This window comes from Colius striatus, chromosome 4 (genome assembly GCF_028858725.1).
Source record: "Colius striatus isolate bColStr4 chromosome 4, bColStr4.1.hap1, whole genome shotgun sequence".
Classification (NCBI taxonomy): Eukaryota; Metazoa; Chordata; class Aves; order Coliiformes; family Coliidae; genus Colius; species Colius striatus.
This window is the reverse complement of record NC_084762.1, coordinates 18554811-18568174: the sequence shown is the minus strand read 5'-3', so window position 1 is coordinate 18568174 and position 13364 is coordinate 18554811. Positions and strand designations below refer to the sequence as shown.

Here is a 13364-nt window from a genome sequence, read left to right as displayed (position 1 = left end):
TAAATGTGACTAATATACAGGTAGCATGGAAATACGCAGCTCAGAGACTCTGCTTTTAATGTGCTGTGTATGTATAGTCCATGTGAACATATACACATGGTTTTGTGAGGTGACACAGCTTTTCAAATGAGTTGTTCCTGCCAAAAGCAAGTGTCCCACCTGCTCACTGCAGACAGTGACCTTTCTCAACAGTGACCTTTCTCTGGCCCTTTTGAGCTGCTTAAGGAAACTGCTACAGAAATTTTTCTTTTCCTTTTTGAATTACATTTGCTTGTCTTCATTTGCTGTTGGTTGAGGAAGGTTACTGTGATGGAGCAGAGAGGTATTGAAGCAGAGGGAAGGAGGGATGTGCTTTGCCACTGTCATAGTTGCCAGCCATTAGACACCTTTTCCATAAAAACTCACCTCAAGGAAGACAGCTGAGACATGATCTGGACAAACTGGCCCTGAGACAAACACCAAAATACTGGTTGTGGTTGTTTTTCATTTCTAAGTTTAGAAATAATTAAGGGCTTTAATGAGTGAGTTTTTTTACAGTGAGGATGGAAAGGTTTCACATTCTCAGATGCTGAAAGCAGTCCTGAGCCAGCAAGAGTTGTCCATATTTACAGGCTACGTTTCCTGGATGTGTTTACTGAGTTAACCTTTAGTGAACATGCTGTTGGGTGGAATGTAGGAGGGAAACAGGGAACCTCTTTCATGACACGGAGGAAACTCCAAAATCACCTGTGTTTGTTCCCAGCTTGACACAGATGTTTACATTCCCTTTGGGCACATGTTTACCATGTCCAGCTGTCCTAGATGAGAATGGGAATAAGCCTCTTGGCCCCATCTCATCCCCTGCCTGTTGACAGATGCAGGTGCATGCTCCATGTGTGCAACCTCCCAAAACTCCACATTCTTGTGGTGGTGTCCATCAGGGTCCCTCTACACTAGATTTGTCTGATTTTTTAGAGACATTAGATGTTTGTTGAAGGTAATAAATGTGCAATTGCTTAGAGGATAAAAATAGGCTAGAATTATGAAAGTGTGCTCCAGAGCCATAAAAATCTGATCACACTTTATCAACAATAAGAATGGGAGGAGGGAGGTGGGGAGAGAACACCCTGTAGAAGCCATTACAGCCTTTTCCATAATGGGCTTTGGTGGTTTGATTAGAGAAGTTGCTAAAACTAAGCAGCCATTGGCTTTAGGCACTTGTTGCTGCGTTGGCACCTTAGACTTCTCTCAGTGCTGTGTGCCTCTCAGCCTTCCCTGCTCTGCCCTCTCCTCTTTGTGAGAAGAAGGAAGGGCAGCCTTGACCTTTGGAGCAGTTTGTCCTTCCCCCCTGACTCTAGGCTGTGCCCCTTTTCTTCCTCGGAAGAGCTAGACAGTGTTTGGAGACAAGTGGTGACCCTGCTGATTATAAAATGTGTTACAGTTTCCTGCATGTTTCAGCAAATGCAATCAGAGTTTGAGACTGAGAGAGGCAGGAGAGGGGTGTTCTCCATCAGCAGCAAACCCACAGCAGACCTTGAGGCTCACTGTGTCCAGCCCCCACGGCAGTCCCCAGCCTGTGGTCTGAGATGTCCCAGGAGCCTGGTGGGAGATCACCAGCAGAGCAGAGTTGTGCCCAACTTGTGCTGCCAGGCACTCTGTCACAGCTGGGACATGTGGCAGCTGGTGGCTGAGTGACACATGGACCACCAGCTCAGGGTTTTGGTGAGGAAGAGGTCTCCCACCAGCACTCTCTAACTAAAGCTCTACTGGCTTTTCCCTCAGGGCTGTGACAGGAGGGCAGTTTCTCTTCTCCTCCTCCATTAACAACAAAGAGGCCTTTGTGTTAATCCCAGTGGTAATTTTGGGGCTCTTAAAAATGCTTTATGTCTGCATTTGTTAGTGCCATCTCATTAGCATGCTGTCCTCCAGCTGAAAAGAACCTGGAAATGACATGTCCTATCTGGTGGCTGTGAGATGTGCCAGTTACAGCACAGGAAAGGAGAAGTGTATGGGGGGCTGAGGGGTTGTGTGGAATTTGCCTTTGGTTTGGTTATAAATTTCATACATAACAAAAGTGTTTTCTTGGTTTCTCTCTCTTTTGTTTTTATCTCACTCTAACTTCTATGGTCTTGGATCCAGTGATTGGAAAATACAGTCAACTTCCAGACTCAGGTATGGTGTACAGACGGGTCTGCATCATGCTGGACGCATTTCCCAGGGAGTGGGTGGATCCAAAAGGCTGGGGCCAAAGCACTCAGAGCAGAGCTGCTGCTGCAGAGGGAAAGCTTGCTTCTACAAAGTGCCTTGGGGCCCTGCTCACAGGCAGACTCTCAATGTAGCATCCCTTCCATATGCTCTTGACTTCCGTCTACATGTCAAGAGAGGGTGCAAAGGAACACCAGAGTTTGTTTTTAGATACAATACAATGCTTACTCATAAAATCTCCTTAGAAATAACAGTTCTGGTTTGATCTTTTCCAGAGAGATCTGAGATGCCAAAGTCCATTCTGATAAAGGGACTTAGGCACCTTAGAAAATCCTTCCCCAGGTACCTCACCCCAGGCTGAAGCACTGTAATAGCAATACAGTGACAGGCTACAGGGCAGCAGGGCCTACCCTTCTGTATTCGATTTACAGACCTGTCCTTGCCCAGCTCCAGCTTTTCCAAAGTTTGTTCTGCTGAGCAGTCCATTACTCTTTGCAGGGTCAGTGCTGCAGCCTCACCTGCTACAAGAAAGGTTCCAGGAGCCCCAGAGCCCCTTACTTTGCAAGGTGCCACACTCATGTCCCTGTCTGCCAGCAGTATTTGCCCTCTCCTATGGATGTGGGGTGCACTGCAGAAAGGGCTGAGCCCTGAGCAGGCTGTAAGGTGTTTCAGAAATCGTAATCTAAGTTCCTTTTGCTGTCCTGAGCAGTGATACATTCACAACAGTGAAAGTAGATGTTACTTTGTGTTGGATCCAACCCAGAGAGCACACCTGCTTGGGATCTTGGGACATGGCTGGAGGGGCACTGACTGCAAAGCTCCAGTCCTTTCCCCAAGCACTCCTCTCAGACACAATGTGTTCCCCTCCTATGGTGCAACAGCCTGTGTGAACACCGTGGCCTCCTCACTGCCCAGGACTGACCACAGGAGCTTGTACAACCCTGGGCCAGATATCCCACCCCTGCCCACAGCAGATGACGAGCATGTGTCAAGTTAGGGATGTGTCATCATCATGGCCAGGAGACAGTTTCCTTTTGCTTTGTTTATATTTACTGAGGTTTTTCTTCGTGCTTGCTAGACACTATTCACTCCCAGAAACCTTGCTGTCATCCAACCATTAAATGATTGAGCAAACAGCATTGCTGGACACAGGGTCTTAGGGGAGTGCTTCACTATCCTTGGCATTAGGTTTTCTCACCCAGAGTTGTTAGGTGGAGGCCATCACAGCATTTTCAGACCGATCACGTGCGGGGCTCAGCACGGAGTTAGGAGCACTTTTATTTCTTTCCCCCCTTATCCTGTGAGCCCCTCCAGTGCCTGAGCCACCGAGCTGCACCAGATGTTTGGCAGCTTGATGAACGCTGCCTGCCTCCGCTTGTCTGTCAAATGTGGGAGGGAAGTGACTGGTGCCTAAAAGACTGCCCAAAGGTGTATTTTTTCTTGGCTTTAACCTTTCTGCGGTGGCTGGGCATAAATAATGTAGAGATCACTGCTATTTTTGACATGACATTATGATTTTTTTCCCCAAGTGTTTGTGTTTCAGGTGCTTGAAGAACGGATTTTATAAATATCAGGTTTAAATTGGTATTCCAAAAACAACTCAAATTATTGTCTAAGGAGAACAAGTAACATAAACCTGTTGTCTTGTTTTCTTCCCTGGAAGTCTGGCTTAATTTTTCACCTTTTCTGAACACACTTGTCTCGGCAGGTATGAGTGACAGCGTCAAAGACAAGTTCTCTACGGCATTTTCCATCGTGGGTATGTTTTCTTCGCATGCCGTCGGAAGCCTCAGTGTGTTCTTCTGTGCTGAAATCACACCCACAGTCATCAGGTGAGACATTGGAGCCCCCCTCTCCAAAGGATGGGGATGAAATGACGATCCTTGTTTCATTGTGAACTGGCTGTGTAGCTCAACACGTTGTATGGGCGGGGAAATCCCCTGGAGTTGGAGGCCTCACAGTAGTTTTGGAGCCATTCTTTGAAGGTGGCTGCAGTCAGTCTCCCGGAGTGAAATCCTGTCTGTAGGCAGCCAGGCTTTGATTCCACTGGCTCCATCTTGTGTCCCAGGGTGGTGATTGTCAGCAGCCCAGGCACCATACAAATTGCATTTCTTTGCAGCTCAGCACGGTCTGAAATACTTTGCGGTTGAACCGCATTGGCTTCCTCTGATGGATTTGTGTGAGCACCGACTGCAGGAGCCAGAGACTTGACACTAAAAGAGAAATTCCAGAGGTGTGTGGAAAGAGGAGGTGGATGAGGGCAATCCCTGCCTCTGTGGGGCAGGGCAATCAGGGCAGCTGTAGAGGTGCGGCTTTGGTGTGTGCAGGTGCTCTGGAAGTTCAAGGTGAGGAATCTGCCTTTATTGCAGATAAACTCATCTTTGTACCCAGATCATATCTTAGCAGAGGCTCCAAGTTTTTCTTTAAGAGGAGCACTTTCATCCTAGGCAAAAGTAGAAATCAGACGGATGGTGTCTGCTAGAGAACTTCCCATGGAATCACAGAATCACAGAATGGTCAGGGTTGAAAAGGACCTCCTAGACCAACCCCCTGTTAAAGCAGGTTCACACAGATCAGGTCCCACAGGAACATGTCCAGATGGATTTTTAAAACCTCCAGAGAAGGAGACTCCACACCCTCCCTGGGCAGCCTGTGCCAGGGCTCCCTCACCCTCAGCAGCAAAGAAGTTTTTCCTTGTGTTTAAATGGAACTTTTTGTGTTCCTACTTGTGCCTTGTTACTGGACACTATATAGAAAAGTGCCACTCCATCCTCCTGACATCCCACCCTTTAGGTACTTACCAGTGTTAATGAAGGTGCCCCCTCAGTGTCCTCTTCTCCAGGCCAAATAGCCCCAGGTCTCTCTGCCTTTCCTCATACGAAAGATGCTCCAGTCCCCTGATCATCTTGGTAGCCTTCCACTGGATTCCCATCAAACATCTTTGTCTATAAAATGCCTGTAATAAGCTTTTTGTACCATTTTATGTATTTGCTGTTATCTGTCACAGCACAAAGGTCATGCTTTTGTGTTCTGGACTGCGCTTTCAGCAACATCACAGCAATTCAGGAGTCTGCCCTGACTCTGGTGAATTTCCTGGGAATGTAGGTCATGTGGGTTGGCGGGAGAGAAGGTAGAGGGAAGAGGATGCTCTTTTTTCCTCTTCTTTTTTTTTCTCCAAATTATACTCCTGTTCAATAGCTTTTCAAAAGTATTGTAGGAAAACTTTCAGCTGAGTAGCCAGAGTCTCCTCAACCTGTGACCTTTTCTTCCAAGCTCTCTGACTTTGTGAATGTATTTTACAGATAACGTTATTTCTGCAGGGAAAGGGAGTGTGAGTGGTGAGGAGATTATACAGCAGCCCAAAACACTGGCCACTATTTACTTATGTGCATGTCAGTCAGTTTGGTGGTTTTATGCCTTTTTATTTTTCTCCTTGTCTCTGTTTGAAAGACCTACAGATAAGGAATTGGCCACATCAACCAGAAGAGAACCTGCCAAGTAGGGTCAGACGTATGATGTGAACATAGCAGGCTTTTTTCCTGAAATCACTTGTGTTGCTACAGGGAAGCAGATAAAATCCTGTCTGGGAGCCAAAATTCTGCTTCTCCTGGCTCTGCTGGGTGACAACAGGAGAGTGACAATAGCTGCATGTGCTTCAGGGTCCCTGTTTATTAATAGGGATGAAGACACTCTGCAACACTTTGTGGTCCCTACTGCCATGAAGCTCTTAAAAGATCCATTCAGGGCCATAATTAATAGGTGGAGCACAGAATGGTTCATAAAGACCAATGTCACTCCAGTCTTCAAAAAGCACAGGAAAGAGGACCTGGGAAACTACAGGCCAATCAGCCTCACCTCCATCCCCGGAAAGGAGATGGAACAACTCATCCTGGGTGTCATCTCTAAACAGAGGGTTATCAGGAGTCAACATGGATTCACCAAGGGGAAATCCTGTTTGACCGACCTGATAGCCTTCTACAAGGGCATGACTGGCTGGCTAGATGAGGGGGGTAGCAATAAATGTCATCTATCTTGATTTCAGCAAGGCCTTTGACACTGTCTTTCGATAATATCCTCATAGCAAAGCTCAGGCAGTGTGGCTTGGATGAGTGGATGGTGAGGTGGATCAAGAGCTGGCTGAATGACAGAGCCCAGAGGATGGTGATCAATAGCACAGAATCGAGTTGGAGACCTATGCCCAATGGAGTTCCACAGGGATCGATTCTGGGGCCAATCTTGTTCAACATCTTCATCAACAACCTGGATGAGGGGACAGTGTACCCTCAGCAAGTTCCCTGATGACACCAAACTGGGAGGACTGGCTGATTCCCCAGAGGCTGTGCTGCCATTCAGCGGGATCTCAACTGGCCTGAGAGTTGGGCAGAGAGGAACCTCATGAGGTTCAACAAGGACAAGTGCAGAGTCCTGCATCTGGGAAAGAACAACCCCATGCACCAGTACAGGCTGGGGACTGAGCAGCTCTGGAGAGAGAGACCTGGGAGTTCTGATGGACAGCAAACTAAACATGAGCCAGCAATGTGCCTTTTTTTGTGGCCAAGAAGGCCAATGGCACCCTGAGGTGTATTAAGAAGAGTGTGGCCAGCAGGTTCTCCTCCCCCTCCATAGCCTGCCCTTGGTGAGGCCTTATCCTGGAGTATTGTGTCCAGTTCTGGGCTCCCCAGCTCAAGAGAGACACTGATCTTCTGGATAGTCCAGTGGAGGAATACAAAGATGATCAGGGTACTGGAACATCTCTTATGAGGAAAGGCAGCAGGAACTGGGGCTGTTTAGCCTGGAGAAAGCTGAGAGGGGACTTTATTTTTTAGGTATTTATAACTAAAGCACTGGTCCAGTCTTTTTTTCTGTAGTGTCCAGTGATAAGACAAGGGGTAACAGCCACAAACTGTAAGACAGGAAGGTCAACTTGAACATCAGGAGAAACTTTTTTCCTGTGAGGGAGCCCTGGCACAGGCTGCCCAGGGAGGGTGTGGAGTCTCATTCTCTGGAGGTTTTCAGCCCCACCTGGACACGTTCCTGTGTAACCTAATCTGGGCTGGACTGGATGATCTCAAGAGGTCTTTTCCAACCCCTACCATTCTGTGGTTCTCTGAACCTGGGCTTTTCAAAGGTGGTGCCTTGCCCCATGAGTGAGGCCAAGGGTGTCCTGGTGTGTTACTGAAGCTCTGGCCTAGGACTGAGAACACAGCAAGGCCATTTATGTATGGGGAAGACAGGGAAAAACCATGGAGGTTTTCAGGGACTGACTTCAAGAAGTGGCTAAGCTGACTGGCCAAAGCCCTAAAAACTTGGTCTGAATTCACTGTTTTCCCAGCTTTCTGCAGGAGACTGGAGGAGGTGCTTTCCCAAAGTCTCCTCCAGCCTGAGTAGCTCTCTGGTTCTTATCTCTGAGCCATACCATGTGTCAACCCCTTTGCTCGACAGACAAATGGCTATCTGAAGACAGGACTGACTGCTCCCCTGAGCTGAGAAGGACAAGTCTCCTTTCTTAGGTTTAGCCTAGTTGGAGCAAACGAGTGTCAGTGAGGATGTTTTGCTGCTCCCACGGAGGTGTGAGTGGAGAAGCCGGGGCTTGGCCTGGGTGCCCGCAGCCCTTGTGCTCCCTCTCTCGCCCCGCTTTGGAAGTACATCGGCTGGCCCCTTGTACTGAGGGGGAGTGAGACCCCACAACACAGTGAATGGTTTTTGTTTCCACTCACCACTCCATGGCACCTGCCAAAACAGTGTGAATTCTGAGGGTGCTGCCTCTTTTGCCCCGTTATCGTTTTCCTGGTGTTCATGTGAGCAACAAAAAAATCCTGACGGTATTTTCAGTTTCCTTCCCTTCCCCCCATTTTTGTATTTGCAGTATAGTCAAATATGTTTTTAAAATCTTCTAGAACACATACCAAAATGTATTTTCTAGCCTCCTGCCAGGTTTTGATGGTGCTCGATAAGGTAATGCCTGCCTGCTCTAATTACTGATGTCAGAGGGAAGAAGGGTTTTTTCCCCTGTAATGACAGAACTGCCTTTGTTGTTGCCTTTTTCTGTTTCTTTTCGGTTTACTTGATGTTCTCCTTATAGCAGCTTTTAAAAATTATCTCAGGCTCCTCTTGGGGTTTGAGATACAGTTTAGCCCTAGCAAACAGTGATGTAAATGAGCTGGACTTTTGTTGCTCCAGAGCCAGCTTGGAGGGTGACTTGCCATGCATTTGGGGCTGGTTGTGGGGATTACTCCTGTGAGTGTATTAATGAAGTTGCAGGGAGGCCAGTTGCACAATGGCTGCATTCAGCTGAGTTTCTAAATTGCCATCAGAAAGCTGGCAAGTTTTTAAGAAGGGCTTTTGCAGTATTTGGGGAAATCACTATTGTCTGGGAAAGACACTCTGTGAGTCTGGAGAATTTTTACCCAATCAGTGTCCCAGGAGAATCTTTTGAAACCTGTGCTCGCTGCACTTTAGCTGTCGAACAACAGCAGTGGATTTTGGGAAGGATTGGGTGAAGATGAGCTTCAACAGGGTGGTTGGCTGAGTGCTGTGATTTCTAGTACACTCAATAGTTGATGAAACTTTTTTTCCCTCAAGTAGTTAAATTAGTTAATTTACCTTCTGCAGTTGTCTTCTGTAAGGTCTGGTTATTGTTAGTATTTACATCCCTGCCTTTGGGCCTGGAACTGAAGCAGCTGAACCTGGCTGATCACTAGAAGATTTTGGAACAGAGAGCATCTCTCTTATAAAGTTACCTATTTGTAATTTAAGAATTTCACCCATGCTAAACCTTTTGTAACTTTACTGTGATACAAGAATATGAGAAAAGAGGAAGAAAGAGTCAAGTGGGGTAGTGAGTACTGCCTCAACTTGTACAGTGAGCTAAGAGGAGATCTCAGAAATTAATCCCAAACCCTTGTTCTCCTATTCTGAGCACTAGCTATGTTATGGGTTTTATTTTTTTCTGAAAATTATGTGGTTTATTACGTCAGTGTGTTGAGAGCTTCCAGCCATGACATGTTTTTACAGGGAAAACATTTCAGCACTCAGTGTTGGGGACAATGGATCGAGGCAGTAGCCTGTAAAGCTTAATCTCCTTTCTCCATTGCTGATTGGTGCCAGCTACTTCAGAGATAGCCAAAATTGACTTCTGCACCTACTGCTTCATGATGTGTCTTGTCTAAACTGGAGAAAGCTGACACGCTAAGCAAAATCTATTTTTCCCCCTCACTGAATATAGGAATACTTGGAAATGAGAATACTTTAGAGGGTTTTCTATACACACACGTGACAAAGCTGCCCTTCTCCTTGTGCGGAGGCAGTTGTGTGGGTGTGTAAAGGCGCTTCAGTGAGTATCATTATTTCCCCACACTGAGGCAAACAGGCAGTTGGATCTACAACAGCAAAGCAACTCCCTCCTGGAGTAACTGCAGTATGAAAGCTGTGAGTAGAACCAGGGATTTTGGGGAAGCCTGGGGCACCCGTGAGGGCTGTTGCCTCTCCACCCCAGTGCCGGTGGGGCTGCACTCTCACCTCTGCTGTGTTTGCAGGGGAGGTGGGCTGGGGCTGGTCCTGGCCAGCGCGGGCTTCGGCCGCCTGACCGCCCCCATCATGGAGCTCCACAACCAGAAAGGCTACTTCCTCCACCACGTCATCTTCGCCTGCTGTACCCTCATCTGCATCATCTGCATCCTGCTGCTGCCGGAAAGCAAGAACCAGAACCTGCCCGAGAACATCCCTGACGGGGAACATTACACCCGGCAGCCCCTCCTGCCGCACAAGAAGGGGGAGCAGCCCCTGCTCCTCACAAACTCTGAACTCAAGGATTACTCCGGCCTCCACGACTCAGCAGCTGTGAGCGACGGGATCTCGGAGAATACCACTGCCAATGGGATGAAGTCGATGTAACCAGGTGGATTTGGGTTTTCCTTGCTTTTATTTTTGGTTGGTTTTGTTATTGTTTTGGGGTTTTTTTTTCCTTTCTCCTCTTTCTTTTGTATTTCATTTGATGCTGTTGTGCAGGAGGAGCAGCACTTTTGGGGCAAAGGTGTTTTGCACAGATTTTACAAACCAGTGATGGAGCAGACAGACTTGGGGGAATTCAACTCTGCTGCTAAAACAACTTCTGGCATCTTCAGCTGTTGTGCAGATTGCTCTTGAAAAAGTTATGGGGGAAAAGACTTATCTGAGAAAAGACCTGGCTGGAGGCAACCCTTCAGAACTCTTTTTTTTCCCTGCCATTAAATATGTATATTTATTTTGATTTATTCTCAAGAAGCACTTTATTTCCTTTTCCTTTCATAGATCACAAAAATGAAGCCATCTTCTTATAAGAGGTGCAGCCATTCCAAGAAAGAAACCATGGGGAGGGGAGGGATTGTTTTCTGTTTTGTTTTTGTGTTTCTTTAAAGGAAAGAGGGATCCACTACAAAGTTGAATTGACTGAAATTTAGACTTGTGCAACATTCTTCTGCCTGTCTAGAAAGCCCAAGCGCCCAGGCTGCCTGCTGGGTTTGTATACACCAAAAACAAAAGGAAGAAAGAGAAAAAACAAAGCAAAACCTGTTGTGACTCAAACTCTGACTGCATTTTAGGCAGCTTATATTTGTTTTTACAGCCCACATGCACTTAGAAGTTACTTTCTAAATTAGTACTTTTTTTTTTAGCAAATGCAGTGAAGAAAACCCTACTTATAGAAGCCGATTTTTCAATGAGAATCAGCCTTCTGGATTTTAAGAGTCCGTTAATCTATTTTAGACAGTTCCTACTGGTCTTTAATAGTAATGTAGATGATGTAAATGATTTGACCAATGATGCAAAAATTAGTTTTGCTGAGAAACGGCTTTAATTCTGGAGGCCCAGAATCTCTGCTTGACTGCTCCAGGAGAAGAGCGTAGACCACCAGGGACAAAAAGTAAGGAGCATGCTCTACGAAGTGTACGTTTGTTCCAAAAGGCAGCGCAGCTGGGATCCTTGCTCCTGGGAAATGACTGTCCTGGCATTGCCTTACCTTTTTCTAGAACCAAGGTTTGGGTTTTCATTTCAAGTGGACAATATGCCTAAGTGGCAATTGGAAAGGAATGAATTGGTAGCCTGTGAATATTGACTTATGGTCTGCTGTTGGCTGTCTTGGGGAATTTTTAGAGATGTTTTCTGGTTCTGACCCAAGAACGTACAATGAACTCACCCAGATTTCCCCTCTTCCTCAACTGCTCTTGTGGGATTTTCATTCAGAAAAAAAATTTCCTTGAATTGGACCAATCCTACGCTGGGCTAAGCAAAGTGAACATCCAGTTTGACTCCTGCTGTGCAGGTGGCACTTTGATAGCGGCCACCTGAACCCTCTCCTCCAGCCCCCAAACCAACTATTTCCTTTGGCCATCGGCTTTTGGTTCTCACCGTGTGGATATCGTGAGGATCCAATTCAATGCAAGGACTTTGTAAACAAACAAACAGCTTTCTTGCATTGTGGTTAACCTCCCTGCTCTCCCTCCCTCTTCTCCTTTCTCATTCAGGCCATCCATTTGTGATTGCTTGTTAGTGCAGACGTTCAAGCAAACAGAGCAGCAGGATGTCGATGTTGTATTGAGTGTCCATACGATTGCCACTTTGTTTGATGTACATCTCGCATTCATACGCATGGGGAAAGTGCTCGTTTGCACTTTCCCCCTCTACTTTCCCTCCTCCTTCCTCCTTTGCTGTATATATTGTCGATTAACTACTGTACTTAACAATTTCCATCCTCCATTAGGCTGATGATGTCCTCTTAAGAGTCCCCAGTAAATCAGAGATATGTGCTCCCCGGCGGGCAATGCTCAAAGTAGCGCAGCCTCGGACGCTGATGAGTGCCAGGGGGCAGGTAGAACTGCAGAGGAGACAAGAGATTGTTGTGTTCAGAGTAACAGCATTGTCCTAAAGCTGCTAATTTTTGTACAGAGGATGTGGACATTTGAGTTCTTCTTGAGCCTGGTAAGAAACACTGGACCAGTTGATGGTAGTTTTGCCCAAAGTTAGACTACTGTGTTCTTTCACCTTTGCTAGACTTGCTGTGACAGCGAGAGCCCAATCTTCCTTACACTCAAGTTTTATTGTCAAGCCTTGAGCGTGGCTGCTTCTCATTTTATTCTCTGCTGAGACTTCTGAAGTCGTGTGTTCACCTAAGGGAAAAAAAAACCAAACCAAGCCTTCCCCGTTCATGCAGTATTCACGTGCCAAATTTGTGCAATACCTTTTGCCTTCGTCGCAAGCTGCTTGTTGCAAGCCACGCACAGCGGGTGGGGAAGTGGGGTCACGACAACAACAACAAAATGAAGCAGCAAAACAAGACTTAAGGGAAGAGAAAAAGGGCCTGGAAGCTGAGAAGGTGTGAGCATGGAGGTGGAGAGCAGCATCCTGCCACCCATCGTGCCGTGGGGCCAGCGGCTTCTTCACCCGTGGTCTGTGCCCGCGTGCTCCAGCTACAGTATAGCTCTTGTAGGCCATCCACTAGCCTCTAAACCCAGCTGCTTCCAGCCCTGGCAGCAGTCCTGGCCTGCTCACTGCTGCTCTCCACAGCCCTTTAGCATTTCCTCTTCTGGTGGTTGCTCTCTGAGGACAGACAGGCCCAGGGAAGAGTGTGCTTGTTTAAACATATCAACCAACTCAGTGACAGGAACACACAGCAGTTGATTATTTAAAAAATTCTTACAACATTCACTTGATTTGCTGCTTTTGGGATGTTTTTTGCCTGAAACCAGGTAGTCGGTACTGATCTTCTGCAACACAAGGAGCCCCAGCTCCTCTAAGCTGGCCTGGCCCTCTGCCTCTGTCACAACAATAAAACACAAACTCATTTCCAGCCTTGGCAGCTCCAGTTTTGCTCCTTTTCCCGAAAAGATGACCTTTTCTGTGATGACTATGTTTTTCCACACACTCTCAAAGAGTTGGAAAGATTTGTGTAAGAGTGAGGAGGAGTCATGTACCAGGTAACAGAACAGGGAGGAAGGGAAAGGCGGAGATGCTTCCCCCGCTCTGCTTCAGCCTGCACAGTCGGCTCCTCCACAGCCGGCACCAGGAAAGGCTTTTTCTGGCCACCTCAACAGGGAAAGTGGTCAAAGCTGTCCTGTCTATTTGGGGCTTTATTTTTTTGTGAACATTTAGTAACCTCTAAGCCCATGAGAGGAGTTTTTTTTTTCTTTGGGTTTTACCATTTAAGG

General features: G+C 46.9%; 1 protein-coding gene across 2 annotated transcripts in view; it reads left to right on the top strand.

Moving 5' to 3' along the window:
• The window catches only part of SLC22A23 (solute carrier family 22 member 23), a 114109-nt gene extending 103406 nt beyond the window's left edge, over nucleotides 1-10703 (top strand). For both annotated transcript variants that reach the window (XM_061995210.1, XM_061995209.1), the window contains 3 exons: nucleotides 2119-2151; nucleotides 3893-4016; nucleotides 9720-10703. In XM_061995210.1, coding sequence (XP_061851194.1) covers nucleotides 2119-2151; nucleotides 3893-4016; nucleotides 9720-10077 — 515 coding nt within the window. In that variant the 3' untranslated portion in view covers nucleotides 10078-10703. The remainder of the gene's footprint in view (nucleotides 1-2118; nucleotides 2152-3892; nucleotides 4017-9719) is intronic.
• The last annotated feature ends 2661 nt before the right edge of the window (nucleotides 10704-13364 follow it).